The following is a 27,867-nucleotide window of genomic DNA, read 5'->3' as shown; positions in this document are numbered from 1 at the left end:
CTAAGAATTTGGGGATCCCCCAAACCTAAAGCTCATCCCTCGGGTTAAACCATGGGCGCAAATTGTGGCTCGATGCGCAAAACTCCGCCAATAATCCATCAAATATGGAGATTTGGGGGTCGTGGGGTATTCTTGGGGGTCCGCTTGTGTTTTGGGGGGTGGGGGATACCAGGAATTAAGGGACACCCCAAATTTGGGGGATCCCCCTAAGCCTAAAGCTCGGCCCTCAGGTTAAACCATGGGTGCAAATCGTGGCTCAATGCACAAAACATCCCCAAACCCCCACATTATGGGGACTTTGGGGGTCACGTTGTATTCTTGGGGTTCCCCTTTGATTTGGGGGTCTCCCTGTGGTTTTTGGGGGGTGGGGGATACCAAGAATTAAGGGCCACCCCAAATTTGGGGGATCCCCCTAAGCCTAAAGCTTGGCCCATGGGTTAAACCATTGGAGCAAATCGCGGCTCAAAGGACCAAACTCCATGAACAATGCCCCAAATATGGAGATTTGGGGGTCGTGGGGTATTCTTGGGGTTCCCCCTGTGTTTTGGGGGTTCCCCTTGTGATTATGGGGGGGCAACGCTAAGAAAGAGGGGATCCCCCAAACCTAAAGCTCGGCCTGTGGGTTAAACCATGGGAGCAAATCGCGGCTCAAAGGACCAAACTCCATGAACAATCCCCCAAATATGGAGATTTGGGGGTCACATTGTATTATTGGGGGTCCCCCCAAGGGTTCCCTTTGTGTTTTAGGGGGTGGGGGATACCAGGAATTAAGGGACACCCCAAATTTGGGGGATCCCCCTAAGCCTAAAACTTGGTCCTCGGTTTAAATCATGGGCACAACTTGTGGCTCGACGTGCAAAACATCCCCAAACCCCCCCATTCTGGGTATTTGGGGGTCATCCTGTATTCTTGGGGTTCCCCTGTGGTTTTGGGGGTTCCCCGTGTGATTTTTGAGGTTCCCCTCTGTGTTTTTTGGGGTGCGACATCAAGAATTTGGGGGATCCCCCTAAGCCTAAAGCTCGGCCCTCGGGTTAAACCACGTGCGTAAAATCGCGGCTCGACGCACCGAACATCCCCAAACCCCCACATTTCGGAGATGCTGGGGGGTCGCTCTGATTTTAGGGTCCCCCCGCGTTCTCGGGGTGCTCACCCAGTCTGCGGTGCAGAAGTTGACGGCCTCGGCGAAGTTGTAGCCCTGGTTGAAGCCGCTGTGGTAGGCGCGGGGGAAGGTGATGACGAACTCTCCGGCGCACTGGTTGGTGCGGACGACCTACGGAAAACGGGGTGAAAATGGGGGGAAAAAGGGGGAGCGGGGAATTTTGGGGGACCCCCCGGGGACACTCACGGGGACCCCGTGGGCCATGAGGGTGTTGGGGTTCATGAGGGTGACGAGTTGGTGCAACAGGTCGGGTTGGCTCTCGAAAAGCTCCGGCGTCAGCTTCTTCATCACCTCCTCGAGGTGCTCGGCCGCGAACGAGGGGACCCCGTACCAGGTTTTGGGCTCCCCCCTGGGGGAAAAATGGGGGGTCAGGGGGACCCCAAAACCCTCCTGCAACCCCTCCATCACATCTTGGGGTTGTATGGGGGGGGAACGGTTGGGGACACCCCCAAACCCCCTCTTTTCCCCCTATTTCCCATCTCTAACTCATCCCTAGGTTGGAACAGCAGCTCAGGGCCCCCCCAAACCCCTTTGCCCCCCATTTCCCATCTCTAACTCATCCCTAGGCTGGAACAGGAGCTCAGGGCCCCCCCAAACCCCTTTGCCCCCCATTTCCCATCCCTAACTACTCTGTAAGCTGGAACAGGAGCTCAGGGCCCCCTCTTTGCCCCCCATTTCCCATCTCTAACTCATCCTTAGGTTGGAACAGGAGCTCAGGGACCCCCCAAACCCCTTTGCCCCCCATTTCCCACCTCTAACTCATCCCTAGGCTGGAACAGGAGCTCAGGGCCCCCCCAAACCCCTTTGACCCCCATTTCCCATCCCTAACTTCTCTCTAAGCTGGAACAGGAGCTCAGGGCCCCCTCTTTGCCCCCCATTTCCCATCTCTAACTCATCCCTAGGTTGGAACAGGAGCTCAGGGCCCCCTCTTTGCCCCCCATTTCCCATCTCTATCTCATCCCTAGGTTGGAACAGCAGCTCAGGGCCCCCCCAAACCCCTTTGCCCCCCATTTCCCATCTCTAACTCATCCCTAGGCTGGAACAGCAGCTCAGGGCCCCCTCAAACCCCTTTGCCCCCCATTTCCCATCTCTAACTCATCCCTAGGCTGGAACAGGAGCTCAGGGCCCCCCAAAACCCCTTTAGCCCCATTTCCCATCTCTAACTCATCCCTAGGTTGGAACAGCAGCTCAGGGTCCCCCAAACCCCTTTGCCCCCCATTTCCCATCCCTAACTTCTCTCTAAGCTGGAACAGGAGCTCAGGGCCCCCTCTTTGCCCCCCATTTCCCATCTCTAACTCATCCTTAGGTTGGAACAGGAGCTCAGGGCCCCCCCAAACCCCTTTGCCCCCCATTTCCCATCCCTAACTTCTCTCTAAGCTGGAACAGGAGCTCAGGGCCCCCTCTTTGCCCCCCATTTCCCATCTCTAACTCATCCCTAGGCTGGAACAGGAGCTCAGGGCCCCCCAAACCCCTTTGCCCCCCATTTCCCATCTCTAACTCATCCCTAGGCTGGAACAGCAGCTCAGGCCCCCCCCAAACCCCTTTGCCCCCCATTTCCCATCTCTAACTCATCCCTAGGTTGGAACAGGAGCTCAGGGCCCCCCCAAACCCCTTTGCCCCCCATTTCCCATCCCTAACTTCTCTCTAAGCTGGAACAGGAGCTCAGGGTCCCCTCTTTGCCCCCCATTTCCCATCTCTAACTCATCCCTAGGTTGGAACAGGAGCTCAGGGCCCCCTCTTTGCCCCCCATTTCCCATCTCTAACTCATCCCTACGCTGGAACAGGAGCTCAGGGTCCCCTCTTTGCCCCCCATTTCCCATCTCTAACCCATCCCCAGGCTGTATCAGGACCTCGGGGCCCCCCGAACCCCGTTTTCCCCCACCAGTGGAGGTAGTTGATGGAGTAGCTCCAGTGGTCCTCGATGTGCCAGCAGAAGGCGGAGAACACCATCCCCACGTAGAGCCAGGGCACCTTCATCCCCGAGATGTCGGCGTTGATGTGGCACAGCACCGACTGCTGCAGCACCGGCATCACGTTCAGGTTCCACCCGCTGCCCGCGTACTCCTGGGGGACACCAGGCTCAGTTTGGGGGACCCCCCTCTCCCGGGGTGTCCCCATGGGGCTCAGTTTGGGGTCCTGGGTTCCCCATGGGGCCCAGTTTGGGGTCCCCCCTCTCCCAGGGTGTCCCCATGGGCTCAGTTTGGGGTCCCCTCTCTCCCAGGGTGTCCCCATGGGGCTCAGTTTGGGGTCCTGGGTTCCCCATGGGGCTCAGTTTGCAGTCCCCCCTCTCCCAGGGTGTCCCCATGGGGCTCAGTTTGGGGTCCCCCCTCTCCCGGGGTGTCCCCATGGGGCTCAGTTTAGGGGACCCCCTCTCCCAGGGTGTCCCCATGGGTCTCAGTTTGGGGTCCTGGGTTCCCCATGGGGCCCAGTTTGGGGTCCCCCCTCTCCCAGGGTGTCCCCATGGGGCTCAGTTTAGGGGACCCCCTCCACCAGGGTGTCCCCATGGGGCTCAGTTTGGGGGCCCCCCTGTCCCAGGGTGTCCCCATGGGGCTCAGTTTGGGGTCCCCATCTCTCCTGAGGTGTCCTCACGGGGCTCAGTTTGGGGTGCCCTCTCTCCCAGGGTGTCCCCATGGGGCTCAGTTCAGGGTCCCCTCTCTCCCAGGGTGTCCCCATGGGGCTCAGTTTGGGGTCCCCCCACTCCCAGGGTCCCCTCACTCCCAGGGTCCCCTTTCCTGGGGGATGTCCCCTCTCCCGCGGTGTCCCCATGGGGTTCAGTTTGGGGTCCCCCCTCTCCCAGGGTGTCCCCATGGGGCTCAGTTTGGGGTCCTGGGTTCCCCATGGGGCCCAGTTTGGGGTCCCCCCTCTCCCAGGGTGTCCCCATGGGGCTCAGTTTGGGGTCCCCCCACTCCCAGGGTGTCCCCATGGGGCTCAGTTTGGGGTCCCCCCTCTCCCAGGGTGTCCCCATGGCGCTCAGTTTGGGGTCCCCCCACTCCCAGGGTGTCCCCATGGGGCTCAGTTTGGGGTCCCCCCTCTCCCAGGGTGTCCCCATGGGGCTCAGTTTGGGGTCCCCCCTCTCCCAGGGTGTCCCCATGGGGCTCAGTTTGGGGTCCCCCCACTCCCAGGGTGTCCCCATGGGGCTCAGTTTGGGGTCCCCCCTCTCCCAGGGTGTCCCCATGGCGCTCAGTTTGGGGTCCCCCCACTCCCAGGGTGTCCCCATGGGGCTCAGTTTGGGGTCCCCCCTCTCCCAGGGTGTCCCCATGGGGCTCAGTTTGGGGTCCCCCCTCTCCCAGGGTGTCCCCATGGGGCTCAGTTTGGGGTCCCCCCACTCCCAGGGTGTCCCCATGGGGCTCAGTTTGGGGTCCCCCCTCTCCTGGGGTGTCCCCATGGGGCTCAGTTTGGGGTCCCCTCTCTCCCAGGGTGTCCCCATGGGGTCCCTGTGGCTGTGCAGGGTCTGGGGGGCTGTGGGAGGGTCCCTGTGGCTGTGGGGGCTTTGGGGGGGCTCTGGGGGGGTTCCCTGTGGCTGTGGGGGCTTTGGGGCGGCTCTGGGGGGGTTCCCTGTGGCTGTGGGGCTTTGGGGGGGCTCTGGGGGGGTTCCCTGTGGCTGTGGGGGCTTTGGGGCGGCTCTGGGGGGGTTCCCTGTGGCTGTGGGGGCTTTGGGGGGGCTCTGGGGGGGTTCCCTGTGGCTGTGGGGGCTTTGGGGTGGTTCTGGGGGGGTTCCCTGTGGCTGTGGGGGGTTTGGGGGAGCTCTTGGGGGGTTCCCTGTGGCTGTGGGGGTTTGGGGGGGCTCTGGGGGGGTTCCCTGTGGCTGTGGGGGTTTGGGGGGGCTCTGGGGGGGTCCCTGTGGCTGTGGGGGCTTTGGGGGGGCTCTGGGGGGGTTCCCTGTGGCTGTGGGGGCTTTGGGGCGGCTCTGGGGGGGTTCCCTGTGGCTGTGGGGGGTTTGGGGGAGCTCTGGGGGGGTCCCTGTGGCTGTGGGGGCTTTGGGGGGGCTCTGGGGGGGTTCCCTGTGGCTGTGGGGGCTTTGGGGGGACTCTGGGGGGGGTTCCCTGTGGCTGTGGGGGCTTTGGGGGGACTCTGGGGGGGTTCCCTGTGGCTGTGGGGGGTTTGGGGGAGCTCTTGGGGGGTTCCCTGTGGCTGTGGGGGTTTGGGGCGGCTCTGGGGGGGTCCCTGTGGCTGTGGGGGCTTTGGGGGGGCTCTGGGGGGGTTCCCTGTGGCTGTGGGGGTTTGGGGGGGCTCTGGGGGGGTTCCCTGTGGCTGTGGGGGCTTTGGGGTGGCTCTGGGGGGGTTCCCTGTGGCTGTGGGGGTTTGGGGGGGCTCTGGGGGGGTTCCCTGTGGCTGTGGGGGTTTGGGGGGGCTCTGGGGGGGTTCCCTGTGGCTGTGGGGGTTTGGGGGGGCTCTGGGGGGGTTCCCTGTGGCTGTGGGGGCTTTGGGGGGGCTCTGGGGGGGTTCCCTGTGGCTGTGGGGGTTTGGGGGGGCTCTGGGGGGGTCCCTGTGGCTGTGGGGGCTTTGGGGGGGCTCTGGGGGCTTCCCTGTGGCTGTGGGGGCTTTGGGGCGGCTCTGGGGGGGTTCCCTGTGGCTGTGGGGGTTTGGGGGGGCTCTGGGGGGGTTCCCTGTGGCTGTGGGGGGTTTGGGGGAGCTCTTGGGGGGTTCCCTGTGGCTGTGGGGGTTTGGGGAGCTCCCTGTGGCTGTGGGGGATTTGGGGGGGCTCTGGTGGGGTCCCTATGGCCATGCAGGGTCTGGGGGAGCTCCTGTGGCTGTGGGGGTTTGGGGGAGCTCTGGGGGGGTCCCTGTGGCTGTGGGGGTTTGGGGAGCTCCCTGTGGCTGTGGGGGTTTGGGGGAGCTCTGGGGGGGGTCCCTGTGGCAGCGGGGGGTTTGGGGGGTTCCCTGTGGCTGTGGGGGGTTTGGGGAGCTCCCTGTGGCTGTGGGGGTTTGGGGGAGCTCTGGGGGGGGTCCCTGTGGCACCGGGGGGTTTGGGGGGGTTCCCTGTGGCTGTGGGGGGTTGGGGGGAGCTCCCTGTGGCTGTGGGGGGTTGGGGGGGTTCCCTGTGGCTGTGGGGGGTTTGGGGGGGTTCCCTGTGGCTGTGGGGGGTTTGGGGGTTCCCTATGGCTGTGGGGGGTTGGGGGGGTTCCCTGTGGCTGTGGGGGGTTGGGGAAGGTCCCTGTGGCTGTGGGGGGTTTGGGGGAGCTCCCTGTGGCTGTGGGGGGTTGGGGGGTTCGCTATGGCTGTGGGGGGTTTGGGGAGGTTCCCTGTGGCTGTGGGGGTTTGGGGGAGCTCCCTGTGGCTGTGGGGGGTTTGGGGGAGCTCTTGGGGGGTTCCCTGTGGCTGTTTGGGGTTTGGGGAAGGTCCCTGTGGCTGTGAGGGGTTTGGTGGGGTTCCCTGTGGCTGTGGGGGGTTTGGGGGGGCTCCCTGTGGCTGTGGGGGGTTTGGGGGAGCTCTTGGTGGGTTCCCTGTGGCTGTTTGGGGTTTGGGGAAGGTCCCTGTGGCTGTGGGGGGTTGGGGGAGGTTCCCTGTGGCTGTGGGGGGTTTGGGGGGGTTCCCTGTGGCTGTGGGGGGTTTGGGGGAGCTCCCTGTGGCCTTGGGGGGTTCCCTATGGCTGTGGGGGGTTTGGGGGGGTTCCCTATGGCTGTGGGGGTTTGGGGGAGCTCCCTGTGGCCTTGGGGGGTTCCCTGTGGCTGTGGGGGGTTTGGGGGGGCTCTGGGGGTCCCGGCGTCACCTCCTCCTCGGGGGACAGGCGTCGTTTCCCGTCGCTGATGGGGAAGCCGCTGCCGAACTCCTTGGAGTGGATGTCGGCGCCGTACTCCACCGTCACGTCCTCCTCGATGCTGTTCACCAGCCGCCAGAACTCCTTCTCCACCAGCTCGGGGGGCACCATCTGCGCCCCAAAATACGGGGGGCGAAGGGTTAGGGGGGCGTTGAGGGGTTTTGGGGGGGAATTGGGGGGGTTTTGTGGGGGTATTGGGGGATTTGGGGGGGTATTGGGGGAGTACTGGGGGGCTATGAGGGGGTATTGGGGGGGTATTGGAGGTATTGGAAGAGTATTTGGGGATTTTGGGGGGTACTGGGGGATTTTGGGGGTGTGTTGGGGCATTTTGGGGGAGTATTGGGGGGTACTGGGGGTGTACTGGGGGGTACTGGGGGATTTTTGGGGAGTATTGGGGGGGTATTGGGGGATTTGGGGGGAGCATTGGGGGATTTTGGGGGGTATTGGGGGATTTTGGGGGGTACTGGGGGATTTTGGGAGAGTATTGGGGGGTATTGGGGGTGTATTGGGGGGTATTGGGGGGTATTGGGGGGAGCATTGGGGAATTTTGGGGGGTATTGGGGGGAGCACTGGGGGGAGCACTGGGGGGAGCACTGGGGGGAGCACTGGGGGGAGCACTGGGGGATTTGGTGGGGTATTGGGGGATTTTGGGGGGGTATTCGGGGAGCATTGGGGGGTTTTCGGGGGTATTGGGGGAGTATCAGGGGATTTAGGGGGGTATTGGGGGGTATTTAGGGGTTTCAGGGGGCAATATAGGGATTTTGTGGGGGTGTTGGGGGATTCTGGGGGGTATTGGGGGAGTATTGGGGTGTACTGGGGGGTTTTGGGGGGTACTGGGGGGTTTTGGGGGGGCTATTGGGGTATTTAGGAGTTTCAGGGGGCAATGTAGGGATTTTTGGGGGTGTTGGGGGAGTATTTGGGGATTTTGGGGGGCTCCTTAAAGATTTTGGGGGGTATATTAGGGATTTTTGAGGGGTGTTTAGTGAATTCCAGGGGGTATTTAGGGATTTGGGGGGGTATTTGGGGAGAATTAAGGGATTCTATGGGGGGTACTGGGGATTCTATGGGGGAGGATTGGGGGGTTATATTGGGGGGTATTGGGGGGTTCTATTGGGGGGTATTGGGGTTTCTATTGGGGGGTATTGGGGTTTCTATTGGGGGGTATTGGGGTTTCTATTGGGGGGTATTGGGGGATTAAATGGGGGGTATGAGGGGGTTCTATGGGGGGCACTGGGGAGTTCTATGGGGGGTATCAGGGGGTTCTATGGGGGGCACTGGGGGAGTACTTAGGGATTTTAGGAGGGTATTGGTGGATTTTTGGGCATATTGAGGGATTTGGGGGGCAAATTTAGGGATTTTGGGGGGTATTGAGAGATTTTGGGGGGCACCGAGAGATTTTGGGGGGCACCAAGAGATTCTGGGGGCCACCAAGAGATTCTGGGGGGATATTTAGGGATCTATAAGATGGAACTTTTAGGGGTACGTAGGCACTTTTAGGGGCTATTTAGGGATCTGGGAGCGCGTTTAGAGGGGGACTGAGGAAATTTGGGGGGGTGGTTTTGGATTTGGGGGGTACCCCGGGATGCGGGGGGTACTCGGGGGTACAGAGGGGTTTTGGGGTGACTCACGTGGACGGGCATGTTGAAGTAATCGGCTTTGAAGGAGTCGGCCATCTCCCCGAAGCTCTGCAGGGTGTACTCGCGCGTCGCCTGCTCGAAGCCGAACGCCTCGGGGGGGCGTTTGCATTCCTGGGGGGCAATGGGGGGAAAAAGGGGGTCAGGGGGGTCCCCGGGCCCATAGATGGCACATGGGGGTCCCTTAAGCCCAAACATGGGGGTCCCCAGCCCCAACTATGGGGGTCCCCAATCCCAAATATGGGGGTCCCCAGCCCCAACTATGGGGGTCCCCAATCCCAAATATGGGGGTCCCCAGCCCCAACTATGGGGGATCCCAGCCCCAACTATGGGGGTCCCCAGCTCCATAGACGTCACATGGGGGTCCCTTAACCCCAACTATGGGGGTCCCCAGCCCCACAGACATCACATGGGGGTCCCTTAATCCCAACTATGGGGGTCCCCAGCCCCAACTATGGGGGTCCCCAGCCCCACAGATGTCACACGGTGGTCCCTTAACCCCAACTATGGGGGTCCCCAACCCCACAGACGTCACATGGGGGTCCCTTAACCCCAAATATGGGGGTCCCCAGCCCCACTGACATCACATGGGGGTCCCTTAACCCCAAATACGGGGATCCCCAGCCCCATAGACGTCACATGGGGGTCCCTTAACCCCAACTATGGGTTCCCCAGCCCCACTGACATCACATGGTGGTCCCTTAACCCCAAATATGGGGGTCCCTTAACCCCAACTATGGGGGTCCCCAGCCCCATAGACATCACATGGGGGTCCCTTAACCCCAAATACGGGGGTCCCCAGCTCCACAGACATCACATGGGGGTCCCTTAACCCCACCTATGGGGGTCCCCAGCCCCACAGATCAGGCCGCACGCCCTTGCGGGTCCCCCCACACGCCGCAGGGGGTGGGCCGGGAGGTGTTTGGGGGCGCCCCCCCGTCCTCACCGCCATGACGCATTTGGGGCAGCGCCAGATGCCTTTGGGGGTCTCGGGGAGCGGCGGGAGGAGGCAGAAGATGTGGTAATTGTCATCGCAGCCATCGCAGAGCAGCAGCTTGTCGTCCTCGTCCCCCCGCGAGCAGATGCGGCACACGTACGAGTCCACCTGGGGAGAGGGGAGAGCACTTAGGGGGCTCAGCCCCACGGACGAGCAATGGCGGGGGGTGGGGTGAATCTGAATGGGGTGGAGGGCGAGACAACCCAAGTGCGGTAAAATGGCGGGAAAAGCGCTGTGGGGAGCGAAGGGGGGGTGACAGAGGCACCTCAGGGGGAAAATGGTGACAGAGTCACCTCAGGGATCAAAATGGCAGCTCCAGCACCACCCCAGACCCCACTGGCAGCCCCGGCACCACCATGGCGGCCCCATAGGCCCCAATGGTAGCCCCATAGCCCCCAGTGGCAGCCCCATAGCCCCCAGTGGCAGCCCCATAGCCCCCAGTGGCAGCCCCAGCACCACCATGGCAACCCATAGCCCCCAATGGCAGCCCCATAACCCCCAATGGCAGCCCCATAACCCCCAATGGCAGCTCCAGCACCACCATGGCAGCCCCATAGCCCCCATTGGTGGCCCCATAGCCCCCAATGGCAGCCCCAGCACCACCATGGTGGCCCCACAGCCCCCAATGGCAGCCCCATAGCCCCCAATGGCAGCCCCATAACCCCCCCATAGCAGCCCCACCACCACCCCATAGCCCCCAATGGCAGCCCCATAGCCCCCAATGGCAGCCCCAGCACCACCCCAGTGCCCAAAATGGCGCCCAATCACCTCAGAACCCAAAATGGCGCCCAATCACCTCAGGACCCAAAATGGCGCCAAAATCACCTCAGGACCCAAAATGGCGCCAAAATCACCTCAGGACTCAAAACGGCGCCAAAATCACCTCAGGACCCAAAATGGCGGCCCCACAGCCCCCAATGGCAGCCCCATAGCCCCCAATGGCAGCCTCAGCACCACCTCAGTGCCCAACATGGCTCCAAATCACCTCAGGACCCAAAATGGCGCCCAATCCCCTCAGGACCCAAAATGGCGCCCAATCACCTCAGGACGCAAAATGGCGCCCAATCACCTCAGGACCCAAAATGGCGCCAAATCACCTCAGGACCCAAAATGGCGGCCCCATAGCCCCCAATGGCAGCCCCATAGCCCCCAATGGCAGCCCCATAGCCCGCAACGGCAGCCCCATAGCCCGCAACGGCAGCCCCATAGCCCCCAATGGCGGACCCATAGCCCCTAATGGCTGCCCCAGCACCACCAGGGCAGCCCCAGCACCACTCCAAACCCCATTGGTGGCCTCAGCACCACCTCAGCGCCCAACATGGCTCCAGAATCACCTCAGGACCCAAAATGGCGCCAAATCCCCTCAGGACCCAAAATGGCGCCCAATCACCTCAGGACCCAAAATGGCGCCCAATCACCTCAGGACCCAAAATGGCGCCCAATCACCTCAGGACCCAAAATGGCGCCAAATCACCTCAGGACCCAAAATGGCGCCAAAATCACCTCAGGACCCAAAATGGCGCCCAATCACCTCAGGACCCAAAATGGCGCCCAAATCACCTCAGGACCCAAAATGGCGCCAAAATCACCTCAGGACCCAAAATGGCGGCCCCATAGCCCCCAATGGCAGCCCCACAGCCCCCAATGGCAGCCCCATAGCCCCCAATGGCAGCCTCAGCACCACCTCAGTGCCCAACATGGCTCCAAATCACCTCAGGACCCAAAATGGCGCCCAATCACCTCAGGACCCAAAATGGCGCCCAATCACCTCAGGACCCAAAATGGCGGCCCCATAGCCCCCAATGGCAGCCCCATAGCCCCCAATGGCAGCCCCACCACCACCCCATAGCCTGCAACGGCAGCCCCATAGCCCCCAATGGCGGACCCATAGCCCCCAATGGCGGACCCATAGCCCCCAATGGCTGCCCCAGCACCACCAGGGCAGCCCCAGCACCACTCCAAACCCCACTGGTGGCCTCAGCACCACCTCAGCGCCCAACATGGCTCCAGAATCACCTCAGGACCCAAAATGGCGCCAAAATCACCTCAGGACCCAAAATGGCGCCAAAATCACCTCAGGACCCAAAATGGCGCCCAATCCCCTCAGGACCCAAAATGGCGCCCAATCCCCTCAGGACCCAAAATGGCGCCCAATCCCCTCAGGACCCAAAATGGCGCCCAATCACCTCAGGACCCAAAATGGCGCCCAATCACCTCAGGACCCAAAATGGCGCCCAATCACCTCAGGACCCAAAATGGCGCCCAATCACCTCAGGACCCAAAATGGCGCCCAATCACCTCAGGACACAAAATGGCACCCAATCACCTCAGGACCCAAAATGGCGCCAAATCACCTCAGGACCCAAAATGGCGCCAAATCACCTCAGGACCCAAAATGGCGCCCAATCCCCTCAGGACCCAAAATGGCGCCCAATCCCCTCAGGACCCAAAATGGCGCCCAATCCCCTCAGGACCCAAAATGGCGCCCAATCACCTCAGGACCCAAAATGGCGCCAAAATCCCCTCAGGACCCAAAATGGCGCCCAATCACCTCAGGACCCAAAATGGCACCCAATCACCTCAGGACCCAAAATGGCGCCAAATCCCCTCAGGACCCAAAATGGCGCCCAATCACCTCAGGACCCAAAATGGCGCCCAATCCCCTCAGGACCCAAAATGGCGCCCAATCCCCTCAGGACCCAAAATGGCGCCAAAATCCCCTCGGGACCCAAAATGGCGCCCAATCACCTCAGGACCCAAAATGGCGCCAAATCACCTCAGGACCCAAAATGGCGCCCAATCCCCTCAGGACCCAAAATGGCGCCCAATCCCCTCAGGACCCAAAATGGCGCCCAATCCCCTCAGGACCCAAAATGGCGCCCAAATCACCTCAGGACCCAAAATGGCGCCCAATCACCTCAGGACCCAAAATGGCGCCCAATCACCTCAGAACCCAAAATGGCGCCAAATCACCTCAAGACCCAAAATGGCGCCCAATCACCTCAGAACCCAAAATGGCGCCCAATCCCCTCAGGACACAAAATGGCGCCCAATCCCCTCAGGACCCAAAATGGCGCCCAATCCCCTCAGGACCCAAAATGGCGCCCAATCCCCTCAGGACCCAAAATGGCGCCCAATCCCCTCAGGACCCAAAATGGCGCCCAATCCCCTCAGGACCCAAAATGGCGCCCAATCCCCTCAGGACCCAAAATGGCGCCCAATCACCTCAGGACCCAAAATGGCGCCAAAATCCCCTCAGGACCCAAAATGGCGCCCAATCACCTCAGGACCCAAAATGGCACCCAATCACCTCAGGACCCAAAATGGCGCCAAATCCCCTCAGGACCCAAAATGGCGCCCAATCACCTCAGGACCCAAAATGGCGCCCAATCACCTCAGGACCCAAAATGGCGCCCAATCCCCTCAGGACCCAAAATGGCGCCCAATCCCCTCAGGACCCAAAATGGCGCCAAAATCCCCTCGGGACCCAAAATGGCGCCCAATCACCTCAGGACCCAAAATGGCGCCAAATCACCTCAGGACCCAAAATGGCGCCCAATCCCCTCAGGACCCAAAATGGCGCCCAATCCCCTCAGGACCCAAAATGGCGCCCAATCCCCTCAGGACCCAAAATGGCGCCCAATCACCTCAGGACCCAAAATGGCGCCCAAATCACCTCAGGACCCAAAATGGCGCCCAATCACCTCAGGACCCAAAATGGCGCCCAATCACCTCAGAACCCAAAATGGCGCCAAATCACCTCAAGACCCAAAATGGCGCCCAATCACCTCAGAACCCAAAATGGCGCCCAATCCCCTCAGGACACAAAATGGCGCCCAATCCCCTCAGGACCCAAAATGGCGCCCAATCCCCTCAGGACCCAAAATGGCGCCCAATCCCCTCAGGACCCAAAATGGCGCCCAATCCCCTCAGGACCCAAAATGGCGCCCAATCCCCTCAGGACCCAAAATGGCGCCCAATCCCCTCAGGACCCAAAATGGCGCCCAATCCCCTCAGGACCCAAAATGGCGCCCAATCCCCTCAGGACCCAAAATGGCGCCCAATCACCTCAGGACCCAAAATGGCGCCCAATCACCTCAGGACCCAAAATGGCTCCAAAATCCCCTCAGGACCCAAAATGGCGCCAAAATCACCTCAGGACCCAAAATGGCGCCAAAATCCCCTCAGGACCCAAAATGGCGCCCAATCACCTCAGGACCCAAAATGGCGCCCAATCACCTCAGGACACAAAATGGCGCCCAAATCACCTCAGGACCCAACATGGCTCCAAATCCCCTCAGGACCCAAAATGGCGCCCAATCCCCTCAGGACCCAAAATGGCGCCCAATCACCTCAGGACCCAAAATGGCGCCAAATCCCCTCAGGACCCAAAATGGCGCCCAAATCACCTCAGGACCCAAAATGGCGCCCAAATCACCTCAGGACCCAAAATGGCGCCAAAATCCCCTCAGGACCCAAAATGGCGCCAAAATCCCCTCAGGACCCAAAATGGCGCCAAAATCCCCTCAGGACCCAAAATGGCGCCCAAATCACCTCAGGACCCAAAATGGCGCCCAAATCACCTCAGGACCCAAAATGGCGCCCAATCACCTCAGGACCCAAAATGGCGCCCAATCACCTCAGGACCCAAAATGGCGCCCAATCACCTCAGGACCCAAAATGGCGCCCAATCCCCTCAGGACCCAAAATGGCGCCAAATCCCCTCAGGACCCAAAATGGCGCCCAATCACCTCAGGACCCAAAATGGCGCCCAATCACCTCAGGACCCAAAATGGCGCCCAAATCACCTCAGGACCCAAAATGGCGCCCAAATCACCTCAGGACCCAAAATGGCGCCAAAATCCCCTCAGGACCCAAAATGGCGCCAAAATCCCCTCAGGACCCAAAATGGCGCCCAAATCACCTCAGGACCCAAAATGGCGCCCAAATCACCTCAGGACCCAAAATGGCGCCCAATCACCTCAGGACCCAAAATGGCGCCCAATCACCTCAGGACCCAAAATGGCGCCCAATCACCTCAGGACCCAAAATGGCGCCCAATCACCTCAGGACCCAAAATGGCGCCCAAATCCCCTCAGGACCCAAAATGGCGCCCAATCCCCTCAGGACCCAAAATGGCGCCCAAATCACCTCAGGACCCAAAATGGCGCCCAATCACCTCAGGACCCAAAATGGCGCCCAATCACCTCAGGACCCAAAATGGCGGCACCATAGCCCCCAATGGCAGCCCCAGCACCACCATGGCGGCCCCATAGCCCCCAATGGCAGCCCCAGCACCACCTCAGTGCCCAACATGGCTCCAGAATCACCTCAGGACCCAAAATGGCGCCAAAATCACCTCAGGACCCAAAATGGCGCCCAATCACCTCAGGACCCAAAACGGCGCCAAAATCACCTCAGGACCCAAAATGGCGGCCCCATAGCCCCCAATGGCAGCCCCATAGCCCCCAATGGCAGCCCCAGCACCACCCCAGTGCCCAAAATGGCGCCCAATCCCCTCAGGACCCAAAATGGCGCCCAATCACCTCAGGACCCAAAATGGCGGCCCCATAGCCCCCAATGGCAGCCCCATAGCCCCCAATGGCGGCCCCATAGCCCCCAATGGCGGCCCCATAGCCCCCAATGGCGGCCCCAGCACCACCAGGGCAGCCCCAGCACCACTCCAAACCCCATTGGTGGCCTCAGCACCACCTCAGCGCCCAACATGGCTCCAGAATCACCTCAGGACCCAAAATGGCGCCCAAATCACCTCAGGACCCAAAATGGCGCCAAATCACCTCAGGACCCAAAATGGCGCCCAATCCCCTCAGGACCCAAAATGGCGGCCCCACAGCCCCCAGCGGCGGCCCCAGCCCCACCACGGCGCCCCCCGCCCCCCGGTCTCCGTACGCAGGGGGCGCTGCCGTGCGCGCGGCGCAGGCGCAGGCTCCGCTTGGTGCAGGGCTCGGGGCTGTGGCGCAGCTGCTCCCGCGGCTCCCGCGGCTCCGGCGCCTCCGCCCGCGCCTCCGGCGCCTCCTCCTTCACCACCACCGTGGGGGGGAACTCGGGGCTCTCCTTGTCTGGGGGGAGAACGGGGGGATGGGTCAGCGGGGGGGTGACACAAAATATGGCGGGCGGACGTGGGGTTGGGGGGGCAGAAATTAATATGGGGGTCAGAAATTAATTAATATGGGGGTCAGAAGCTAATTTGGGGGGCTCAGATAAAATTTGGGGGGTCAGAAATTAATATGGGGGGTCAGAAACTTATTTGGGGGGGTGACACAAAATGGAGGGGGACAAGAGCTAATTTGGGGGGTCAAATTAATGTGGGGGGTTCAGACAAAATTTGGGGGGCCAGAAATTAATGTGGGGGGTTCAGACAAAATTTGGGGGGCCAGAAATTAATGTGGGGGGTTCAGACAAAATTTGGGGGGCCAAAAATTAATGTGGGGGGTCAGAAACTCATTTGGGGGGGTTGACACAAAATGGAGGGGGTGAGAAATCAATTTGGGGGTCAGAAACGCATTGGGGGGTCAGAAATTAATGTGGGGGGGCAGAAACTCATTTGGGGGTCAGAAATTAATGTGGGGGGTCCAACACAAAATTAAGGGGGTCAGAAACTTATTTGGGGGGTCAAATTAATATGGGGGGTCAGAAATTAATGGGGGGGTCAGAAACTCATTTGGGGGGGTTGACACAAAATGGAGGGGGTGAGAAATCAATCTGGGGGTCAGAAACGCATTTGGGGGGCAGAAATTAATGGGGGGGGGCAAAAACTCATTTGGGGGGTCAGAAATTAATGTGGGGGGTCCAACACAAAATTCAGGGGGTCAGAAACTCATTTGGGGGGTCAAATTAATATGGGGGGTCAGAAATTAATGTGGGGGGTTCAGCACAAAATTCAGGGGGTCAGAAACTCATTGGGGGGTCAGAAATTAATGGGGGGGGGCAGAAACTCATTTGGGGGGGGTGACACAAAATGGAGGGGGTGAGAAATCAATTTGGGGGTCAGAAACGCATTTGGGGGTCAGAAATTAATGTGGGGGGGCAGAAACTCATTTGGGGGGGGGTGACACAAAATGGAGGGGGGCAAGAGCTAATTTGGGGGGTCAGAAATTAATGTGGGGGGTCAGAAATTAATATGGGGGGTCAGAAACTCATTTGGGGGGGTGACACAAAATGGAGGGGGTGAGAAATCAATTTGGGGGTCAGAAACGCATTGGGGGGTCAGAAATTAATGTGGGGGGGGCAGAAATTAATGGGGGGGGCAGAAACTCATTTGGGGGGGTCAGAAATTAATGGGGGGGGGCAGAAACTCATTTGGGGGGGGTGACACAAAATGGAGGGGATGAGAAATCAATTTGGGGGTCAGAAACGCATTTGGGGGTCAGAAATTAATGTGGGGGGGCAGAAACTCATTTGGGGGGGGGTGACACAAAATGGAGGGGGGCAAGAGCTAATTTGGGGGGTCAGAAATTAATGTGGGGGGTCAGAAATTAATGTGGGGGGGTTCAGACAAAATATAGGGGGTCAGAAATTGATTTGGGGGGGTACTGAAGAATTAAAAGGGGTTTACCCCAGAACCCAGGGGATTACAGAAGGATTCAGGCTCCTATCGAATGATTTTGGGGCTACCAAATAATGTGGGGGGGCTACCAAAGGATGTGGGGGGGCTACCAAAGGATGTGGGGGGGCTACCAAAGGAAGTGGGGGTCCCCCCCTCCCCAAACCGCCCCCTTTGGGCACCTTTCTTGCGCAGCGTCTTGTCCTTGGCCACCAGGCCCAGCCCCAGCATCTTGGGTCCGGCGCCGTAGATCTGCAGCTTCTTCAGCTCCGGGTTGCGCTCGATGTCCTCCTCGGTGGGCTCGGGCTGCGGGACGCGATGGGGGGCACCCCATGCATTGGGGGGCACCCCATACATTGGGGGGCACCCCATGCATTGGGGGGGGCACCCCATGCATTGGGCGGTGGGCACCCAATATATTGAGAGGGCAGCCAATACATGGAGGGAGCACCCAATACACAGAGGGGCAGCCAATACATAGAGGGGGTACCCAATATATTGGGGGGCACCCCATGCATTGGGGGTACCCCATCATTGGGGGGGGCACCCCATGCATTGGGGGGGGCACCCCATGCATTGGGGGGGGGCACCCCATGCATTGGGCGGTGGGCACCCCATGCATTGGGCGGTGGGCACCCAATATATTGAGAGGGCAGCCAATACATGGAGGGAGCACCCAATACATAGAGGGGCAGCCAATACATAGAGGGGGTACCCAATATATTGGGGGGCACCCCATGCATTGGGGGGTACCCCATACATTGGGGGGGCACCCCATGCATTGGGGGGGGCACCCCATGCATTGGGGGGGGGCACCCAATATATTGAGAAGGCAGCCAATACATGGAGGGAGCACCCAATACATAGAGGGGCAGCCAATACATAGAGGGGGTACCCAATATATTGGGGGGCACCCCATGCAATGGGGGGTACCCCATCATTGGGGGGCACCCCATGCATTGGGGGGCACCCCATGCATTGGGGGGTACCCCATGCATTGGGGGGGTACCCCATGCATTGGGGGGGTACCCCATACTTTGGGCGGTGGGCACCCAATATATTGAGAGGGCAGCCAATACATGGAGAGAGCACCCAATACATAGAGGGGCAGCCAATACATAGAGGGGGTACCCAATATATTGGGGGGCACCCCATGCATTGGGGGGTACCCCATCATTGGGGGGGTACCCCATGCATTGGGGGGGGTACCCCATGCATTGGGGGGGGGCACCCCATGCATTGGGGGGCACCCAATATATTGAGAGGGCAGCCAATACATGGAGGGAGCACCCAATACATAGAGGGGCAGCCAATACATAGAGGGGGTACCCAATATATTGGGGGGCACCCCATGCAATGGGGGGTACCCCATCATTGGGGGGGCACCCCATACATTGGGGGGGGCACCCCATGCATTGGGGGGCACCCAATATATTGAGAGGGCAGCCAATACATGGAGGGAGCACCCAATACATAGAGGGGCAGCCAATACATAGAGGGGGTACCCAATATATTGGGGGGCACCCCATGCATTGGGGGGTACCCCATCATTGGGGGGCACCCCATGCATTGGGGGGCACCCCATGCATTGGGGGGTACCCCATGCATTGGGGGGGTACCCCATGCATTGGGGGGGTACCCCATACTTTGGGCGGTGGGCACCCAATATATTGAGAGGGCAGCCAATACATGGAGAGAGCACCCAATACATAGAGGGGCAGCCAATACATAGAGGGGGTACCCAATATATTGGGGGGCACCCCATGCATTGGGGGGTACCCCATCATTGGGGGGGTACCCCATGCATTGGGGGGGGTACCCCATGCATTGGGGGGGGGCACCCCATGCATTGGGGGGCACCCAATATATTGAGAGGGCAGCCAATACATGGAGGGAGCACCCAATACATAGAGGGGCAGCCAATACATAGAGGGGGTACCCAATATATTGGGGGGCACCCCATGCAATGGGGGGTACCCCATCATTGGGGGGGCACCCCATACATTGGGGGGGGCACCCCATGCATTGGGGGGCACCCAATATATTGAGAGGGCAGCCAATACATGGAGGGAGCACCCAATACATAGAGGGGCAGCCAATACATAGAGGGGGTACCCAATATATTGGGGGGCACCCCATGCATTGGGGGGTACCCCATAAATTGGGGGGGCACCCCATGCATTGGGGGGTACCCCATGCATTGGGGGGGGGCACCCCATGCATTGGGCAGTGGGCACCCAATATATTGAGAGGGCAGCCAATACATGGAGGGAGCACCCAATACATAGAGGGGCAGCCAATACAAAGAGGGGGTACCCAATATATTGGGGGGCACCCCATGCATTGGGGGGTACCCCATCATTGGGGGGGCACCCCATGCATTGGGGGGGGCACCCCATACATTGGGGGGGGCACCCCATACATTGGGGGGGGGGCACCCAATATATTGAGAGGGCAGCCAATACATGGAGGGAGCACCCAATACATAGAGGGGCAGCCAATACATAGAGGGGGTACCCAATATATTGGGGGGCACCCCATGCAATGGGGGGTACCCCATCATTGGGGGGGCACCCCATGCATTGGGGGGCACCCCATGCATTGGGGGGGGCACCCAACGCATTGGGGGCAGCCAATACATGGAGGGAGCACCCAATACATAGAGGGGCAGCCAATACATAGAGGGGGTACCCAATGCATTGGGGGGCACCCCATACATTGGGGGGGCACCCCATGCATTGGGGGGGGCACCCAACACATTGGGGGCAGCCAATATATTGAGAGAGCAGCCAATACATGGAGGGAGCACCCAATACATAGAGGGGCAGCCAATACATAGAGGGGGTACCCAATATATTGGGGGGCACCCCATGCATTGGGGGGTACCCCATCATTGGGGGGGCACCCCATGCATTGGGGGGGGCACCCCATACTTTGGGGGGGGGAACCCCATACTTTGGGGGGGGGAACCCCATACTTTGGGGGGGGGGCACCCAATATATTGAGAGGGCAGCCAATACATGGAGGGAGCACCCAATACATAGAGGGGCAGCCAATACATAGAGGGGGTACCCAATATATTGGGGGGCACCCCATGCATTGGGGGTACCCCATCATTGGGGGGGCACCCCATGCATTGGGGGGTACCCCATCATTGGGGGGGCACCCCATGCATTGGGGGGGCACCCCATCATTGGGGGGGGGCACCCGACACATTGGGGGCAGCCAATATATTGAGAGGGCAGCCAATACATGGAGGGAGCACCCAATACATAGAGGGGCAGCCAATACATAGAGGGGGTACCCAATATATTGGGGGGCACCCCATGCATTGGGGGGTACCCCATCATTGGGGGGGCACCCCATGCATTGGGGGGGGGGGGGGGCACCCAATACATAGAGGGGCAGCCAATACATTTGGGGGCACCCGACACACGGCGGGGGGGCACCCAATATATTGGGGGGCACCCGACACACTGGGGGGGCAGCCAATACATGGAGGGGGACCCAATACATAGAGGGGGCACCCAATACATTGGGGGGCACCCACCAGACACATTGGGGGGGGGCACCAGACACATTGGGGGGGCGGCCAATACATGGAGGGGGACCCAATACATAGAGGGGCAGCCAATACATAGAGGGGGCACCCGACACATTGGGGGGGGCACCCGACACCTGGGGGGGGGGCACCCGACACCTGGGGGGGGGGGGCACCTGATATATTGGGGGCACCCAATATATGGGGGGACCCGACACATTGAGGGGGCACGCAACACATGGTGGGGGGCACCCGATATATTGGGGGGGCAGCCAACACTTGCAGTGGGACCCAACATATTGGGGGGGGACCCAACTTATTGGGGGGGACCAATACATGGGGGGGCACCCGATGGGGGGGGGGGTACCCGATATATTGGGGGGCACCCGACACATGGCGGGGGGGCAGCACCCGACACAGGGGGGTGGCACCCAATATATTGGGGGGCAGCCAATACATTGGGGGGGGACCCAACACATGGGGGGGCAGCCAACACATGGGGGGGGCAGCCAATAGATTGGGGGGGCGAACGACACATTGGGGGGGCACCCAATACATGGGGGGCAGCCAATATATTGGGGGGCAGCCGAAACGGGGAGGGGCACCTGACACGGGGTGGGGGGCATCCAATACATTGGGGGGGGACCCAACCTGGGGGGGGGCAGCCAACAAATAGGGGGGCACCCAATATATCGGGGGGGACACCCAACACATGGGGGGGCAGCCAACAAATAGGGGGGCACCCAATATATCGGGTGGACCCAACACATGGGGGGGTGGGGGGGGGTCGTAGGGGGGGCTTGGGGGGTGGTGGTGTTGGGGGGGGGGGGATGAAGCGGGGCTGGGGGGTGGTTCGGGGGGGGGGTGTTGTTTTGGGCTGTTGCTCTGGGGGGGGTGTCCTTTGGAGGGGGGCGCTTGGGGTGTTGTCTTGGGGGGGGGGGGGTGTTGTTCTTGGGGGGGGTGTTGTTTTAGCGGGGTGTTGTTTTTGGGGGGTAGGGGGCATCGTTTTCGGGGGGCATTGTCTTGGGGAGGGTGTCACTGTTCATTGGGGGTGTTGCTGTTCGTGGAGGGTGTCACTGTTTGGTTGGGGGGGGGTATTATGGGGGGGGCTGTTGTCTTCTTCTGGGGGGTGTCACTGTTTGTTGGGGGGGGTGTTGTGTTGTCTTGGCGGGGGTGTCACTGTTTCTTGGGGGGTGTTGTCTTGGGGGGGGTGTTGTCCTCTTGGAGGGGGAGGGGGCATCGTCCTCTTGGGGGGGGGCGTCACTGTTTATTGGGGGTGTCGCTGTTCGTTTGTGGGGGGTGTTGTCATCATCTTGGGGGGTGGGCGTCCTCTTAGTGGGGGGGTGGTGTCGTCCAGGGGGGGGATGTTGCTTTGGGGGGGGGGGGGTGTTGTTTCGGGGGGGGGTTGGTGTCGTCATTTCATGGAGCGTTGTGTTTGGGGGAGGTGTTGGTTTCGGGGGGCATTGTCTTGGGGGGATGTCATGGTTGGTTTGTTGGGGGTGTTGATCTGGGGGGGGGTGTGTTTTGGAGGGGTGTTGTTCTGAGGGTGTTGTTTTCAGGGTGTTGATTTGGGGGGGGTGTGTTTCGGGGGGGTGTGTGTCAGGGTGTTGATTTGGGGGATATTGATTCGGGGGGGGCGTTGTTTTCAGACTGTTGTTTTGCGGTGTTGATTTGGGGGGGTGCGTTGGTTTCAGGGTGTTGATTTGGGGGGGGTGTGCGTTTCGGAGGGGCATTGTTTGGAGGGTGTTGATTTGGGGGGGGTGTTGTTTTCAGGGTGTTGTTTCTGGGGTGTTAATTCATGCGGGGTGTGGTTCGGGGGGGGTGTTGTTTTGGAGGGGGTGTTGTTTTGGGGGGGCCATTGGTTTCAGGGTGTTGTGTCTGGGGTGTTAATTCATGGGGGGGTGTTAATCCATGGGGGGGCCGCTGTTTTCAGGGTGTTGTTTCTGGGGTGTTAATTCATTTGGGGTGCATTTTGGTGGGGGGTGTCGTTTCCAGGGTGTTGTTTCTGGGGTGTTAATTCATTCGGGGTGCATTTCAGGTGGGGCGTTGTTTTCAGGGTGTTGTTCCTGGGGTGTTAATCCATGGGGGGTGTTAATCCATGGGGGGGCCGCTGTTTTCAGGGTGTTGTTTCTGGGGTGTTAATCCATTTGGGGTGCATTTCAGTGGGGGGTGTCGTTTTCAGGGTGTTGTTTCTGGGGTGTTAACTCATTCGGGGTGCATTTTGGTGGGGGGTGTCGTTTTCAGGGTGTTGTTTCTGGGGTGCTAATTCATTTGGGGTGCATTTCGGTGGGGGGTGTTGTTTTCAGGGTGTTGTTTCTGGGGTGTTAATTCATTTGGGGTGCATTTTGGTGGGGCGTTGTTTTCAGGGTGTTGTTCCTGGGGTGTTAATCCATAGGGGGTGTTAATCCATGGGGGGGCCGCTGTTTTCAGGGTGTTGTTTCTGGGGTGCTAATTCATTTGGGGTGCATTTTGGTGGGGGGTGTCGTTTTCAGGGTGTTGTTTCTGGGGTGCTAATTCATTTGGGGTGCATTTTGGTGGGGGGTGTTGTTTTCAGGGTGTTGTTTCTGGGGTGTTAATCCATGGGGGGTGTTAATCGATGGGGGGTGTTAATCCATTTGGGGGCCGCTGTTTTCAGGGTGTTGTTTCTGGGGTGTTAATTCATGTGGGGTGTGTTGTTTTGGGGGGGCCGCTGTTTTCAGGGTGTTGTTTCTGGGGTGTTAATTCATTTGGGGTGCATTTTGGTGAGGGGTGTCGTTTTCAGGGTGTTGTTTCTGGGGTGTTAATTCATTTGGGGTGCATTTCAGTGGGGGGTGTCGTTTTCAGGGTGCTAATTCATTTGGGGTGCATTTTGGTGGGGCGTTGTTTTCAGGGTGTTGTTCCTGGGGTGTTAATCCATGGGGGGTGTTAATCCATGGGGGGGCCGCTGTTTTCAGGGTGTTGTTTCTGGGGTGTTAATCCATGTGGGGTGTTGCTTTGGGGGGGCAGTTGGTTTCAGGGTGTTGTTTCTGGAGTGTTAATTCATTTGGGGTGCATTTCGGTGGGGGGTGGGTGTCATTTTCAGGGTGTTGTTTCTGGGGTGCTAATTCATTTGGGGTGCGTTTCAGGTGGGGTGTTGTTTTCAGGGTGTTTTTCCTGGGGTGTTATTTCATGGGGGGGCCGCTGTTTTCAGGGTGTTGTTTCTGGGGTGTTAATTCATTTGGGGTGCATTTTGGTGGGGGGTGTCGTTTTCAGGGTGTTGTTTCTGGGCTGCTAATCCATTTGGGGTGCATTTCGGTGGGGGGTGTCGTTTTCAGGGTGTTGTTTCTGGGGTGCTAATTCATTTGGGGTGCATTTCAGGTGGGGCGTTGTTTTCAGGGTGTTGTTCCTGGGGTGTTAATCCATGGGGGGGCCACTGTTTTCAGGGTGTTGTTTCTGGGGTGTTAATTCATTTGGGGTGCATTTTGGTGAGGGGTGTCGTTTTCAGGGTGTTGTTTCTGGGGTATTAATTCATTTGGGGTGCATTTTGGTGGGGGGTGTCGTTTTCAGGGTGTTGTTTCTGGGGTGCTAATTCATTTGGGGTGCATTTCAGGTGGGGCGTTGTTTTCAGGGTGTTGTTCCCGGGGTGTTAATCCATGGGGGGTGTTAATCCATGGGGGGTGTTAATCCATGGGGGGGCCGCTGTTTTCAGGGTGTTGTTTCTGGGGTGCTAATTCATTTGGGGTGCATTTTGGTGGGGGGTGTCGTTTTCAGGGTGTTGTTTCAGGGCTGTTAATTCACGCGGGGTGTGCTTCAGGTGGGGTGTTGTTTTGGGGGGGTGTCTCATTTCGGGGTGGGGGGGTGTCGTTTTCGGGGGGGGTGTCGTTTTCAGGGTGTTGTTTCTGGGGTGTTAATCCATTTGGGGTGCGTTTCGGTGGGGGGTGTCGTTTTCAGGGTGTTGTTTCAGGGCTGTTAATTCATGCGGGGTGTGCTTCAGGTGGGGTGTTGTTTTGGGGGGGTGTCTCGTTTCAGGGTGGGGGGGGGGTGTCGTTTTCAGGGTGTTGTTTCAGTGCTGTTAATTCATGCGGGGTGTGCTTCAGGTGGGGTGTTGTTTTGGGGGTGTGTCTCGTTTCGAGGGGGGTGCCGTTTTCGGGGGGGTGTCGTTTTCAGGGTGTTGTCTCTGGGGTGTCACTTCGGGGCAGGTGCAGCTTTCAGGGCACCGATTCTGCACCATTGATCCGGGGGCGGACACTTTTTGGGGGGCGTCTCGATCCGGCGGGGGGGATATTTGTGGTGTGTGCGTGGGGGGGTGTTTTTTGGAGGGGGGTGCGCGTTACCTCCTGCTGTAGGCGCTTGGCGCGGCGGCCGTAGCTGTTGAACTTGGAGGGCTGCACCGCCTGCCGCAGGGGGATGCTGTGCGGCTTGTACTCCCGGTCCTTCTCCTCGCTTTCCAGGGGCCGCGTGTTACACTGCTACCGACCCCCCCAAAAAAACCACGCTGGGATTGACCCGAAAACACCGCTTTTCACCCCAAAACCACCCCCCGTGAGGAAGGAGGAGGCGCTCACCACCAGGTTGGCCCCCGACTGGTACATCTCGTAGGGGTAGATGATGCGCTCGTAGTGGGCGCGCAGCAGCGAGCCGATGTTCTTCCCCGAGGGGTACGCCAGCCGCTGCGCCACCCGCGCCCACCGACGGTCCTTGCAGATGGCCTCGTAGCCCCCCTCCTCCATCACCACCTGCCACGAGACACCCCCAATTCATAAGCGTAGAATAACCCCCCCCAAATTATCTCTACCGCCCGCCGACGGTCCTTGCAGATGGGATTGTAGGCCCCCTTCTCCATCGCCACCTGCCGGACGACACCCCCAATTCGGAATGATAGAATAAACCCCCCCGCCCCGAATTATCCGTACCCCCCGCCCCATAATTAGCCATACCCCCCAATATATCCGTACCCCGCCATAATTAACCATACCCCCCCCATAATTAGCCATACCCCCTCAAAACTAGCCATACCCCCCAATATATCCATACCCCCCCATAATTAGCCATACCCAATATATCCATACCCCCCCATAATTAGTCATATACACCCAATATATCCATACCCCTCCATATATCCATACCCCCCCATAATTAGCCATACCCCCCCATAATTAGCCATACCCCCAATATATCCATACCTCTCTATATATCCATACCCCCCCATAATTAGCCATACCCCCCAATATATCCATACCCCCCCATAATTAGCCATACCCCCCAATATATCCATACCTCTCCATATAGCCATACCCCCCCATAATTAGCCATACCCCCCAATATATCCATACCGCCCAATATATCCATACCCCGCCATGATTAGCCATACCATCCAATACATCCATACCCCGCCATGATTAGCCATACCATCCAATACATCCATACGCCCCCCATAATTAGCCATATCCACCCAATATATCCATACCCCCTCATAATTAGTCATATACACCCAATATATCCATATGCCTCCATATATCCATACCCCCCCATAATTAGCCATACCCCCAATATATCCATACCTCTCCATATATCCATACCCCCCCATAATTAGCCATACCCCCCAATATATCCATACCCCTCCATATATCCATACCCCCCCATAATTAGCCATACCCCCCAAATATATCCATACCTCTCCATATATCCATAATCCCCCATAATTAGCCATACCCCCCAATATATCCATACCTCTCCATATATCCATACCCCCCCATAATTAGCCATACCCCCCAATATATCCATACCCCCCCATAATTAGCCATACCATCCAATACATCCATACCCCCCCATAATTAGCCATACCCCCCCATATATCCGTACCCCCCCATAATTAGCCATACCCCCCAATATATCCATACCCCCCCATAATTAGCCATACCCCCCAATATATCCATACCCCCCCATAATTAGCCATACCATCCAATACATCCATACCCCCCATAATTAGCCATACCCCCCCATATATCCGTACCCCCCCAAAATTAGCCATACCCCCAATATATCCATACCCCCCCATAATTAGCCATACCCCCCAATATATCCATACCCCCCCATAATTAGCCATACCATCCAATACATCCATACTCCCCCATAATTAGCCATACCCCCCCATATATCCGTACCCCCCCATAATTAGCCATACCCCCAATATATCCATACCCCCCCATAATTAGCCATACCCCCCAATATATCCATACCCCCCCATAATTAGCCATACCCCCCAATACATCCATACCCCCCCATAATTAGCCATACCCCCCAATATATCCGTACCCCCCCATAATTAGCCATACCCCCCAATATATCCATACCTCCCCATAATTAGCCATACCCCCAATATATCCATACCCCCCTCATAATTAGCCATACCCCCCAATATATCCATACCCCCCCCCCCCCCATAATTCGCCATACCCCCCAATATATCCATACGCCCCCATAATTAGCTATACCCCCCCAGGAATTAGCCATCCCTCCCCAAACTATCCATACCCCCCCCCAATATATTCATACACCCCCCATAATTAGCCATAACCCCCCATAATTAGCCATAACCCCCCATAATTATAGCTACCCACCCCCAAATCATCCATACCCCCCCAAATCATCCATACATTCCCCCCGCATTATCCATACCCCCCTCAAATTATCCCCCCGAATTATCCATATCCCCCAATTACCAATACCCACCCTGAATTAGCGATACCCCCCAACCATCCATACCCCCCCCAATCATCCATACCCCCCCCAACCATCCATATACCCCCCCCAACCATCCATATACCCCCCCCAAATCATCGCTACTCCCTCCAAATTATCAATACCCCCCCAACTACCAATCCCCCCTCCCAACTACCAATCCCCCCCCAATCATCAATACCTCCCACCACTATCAAATACCCCCCCCAACTATCAATAACCCCCCCTCACTATCAATCCCCCCCTCAACCATCAATACCCCCCCAACCACCAATAACCCCCTGAACTATCAATACCCCCCCAAACCATCAATAACCCCCCTGAACTATCAATCCCCCCCAAAACATGAATAACCCCCCCAAACTATCAATACCCCCCCCAATTATCAATCCCCCCCTCATTATCAATACCCCCCGAACCACCAATAACCCCCCCAACCACCAATAACCCCCCTCAACCATCAATCCCCCCCTCAACCATCAACCCCCCCCTCAACCATCAATAGCCCCCCAACC

The 27,867-nt window shown here is 58.9% G+C and overlaps 1 protein-coding gene and 1 long non-coding RNA gene across 3 annotated transcripts in view; both read right to left on the bottom strand.

Annotated features, from left to right (window-relative positions):
- Positions 1-27,867, bottom strand: part of KDM5C (lysine demethylase 5C) — a 73,232-nt gene that overhangs the window by 39,304 nt on the left and 6,061 nt on the right. Inside the window, exons 4-13 of one of the 2 annotated variants that reach the window (XM_071801251.1) lie at positions 25,177-25,347; positions 24,946-25,077; positions 17,295-17,418; positions 15,459-15,628; positions 9,498-9,656; positions 8,546-8,665; positions 6,870-7,028; positions 3,042-3,223; positions 1,346-1,508; positions 1,151-1,270 (exon numbers count right to left, since the gene is read on the bottom strand). In XM_071801251.1, the coding sequence (XP_071657352.1) occupies positions 1,151-1,270; positions 1,346-1,508; positions 3,042-3,223; positions 6,870-7,028; positions 8,546-8,665; positions 9,498-9,656; positions 15,459-15,628; positions 17,295-17,418; positions 24,946-25,077; positions 25,177-25,347 (1,500 nt within the window). Of the gene's footprint in view, positions 1-1,150; positions 1,271-1,345; positions 1,509-3,041; positions 3,224-6,869; positions 7,029-8,545; positions 8,666-9,497; positions 9,657-15,458; positions 15,629-17,294; positions 17,419-24,945; positions 25,081-25,176; positions 25,348-27,867 lie in introns of both variants that reach the window. The other variant, XM_071801250.1, reaches the window with a different exon arrangement.
- Positions 10,775-11,636, bottom strand: LOC139826217 (uncharacterized). The gene is made up of 3 exons (XR_011736198.1): positions 11,565-11,636; positions 11,080-11,137; positions 10,775-10,882 (listed from the first exon to the last, which is right to left on the bottom strand). It is a non-coding gene; the product is annotated as an uncharacterized lncRNA (long non-coding RNA).

This window comes from Patagioenas fasciata, chromosome 36 (assembly GCF_037038585.1).
Source record: "Patagioenas fasciata isolate bPatFas1 chromosome 36, bPatFas1.hap1, whole genome shotgun sequence".
Taxonomy (NCBI): Eukaryota; Metazoa; Chordata; class Aves; order Columbiformes; family Columbidae; genus Patagioenas; species Patagioenas fasciata.
Note: the sequence above shows the minus strand (reverse complement) of the source record. Positions and strands in the feature narration are given on the sequence as shown.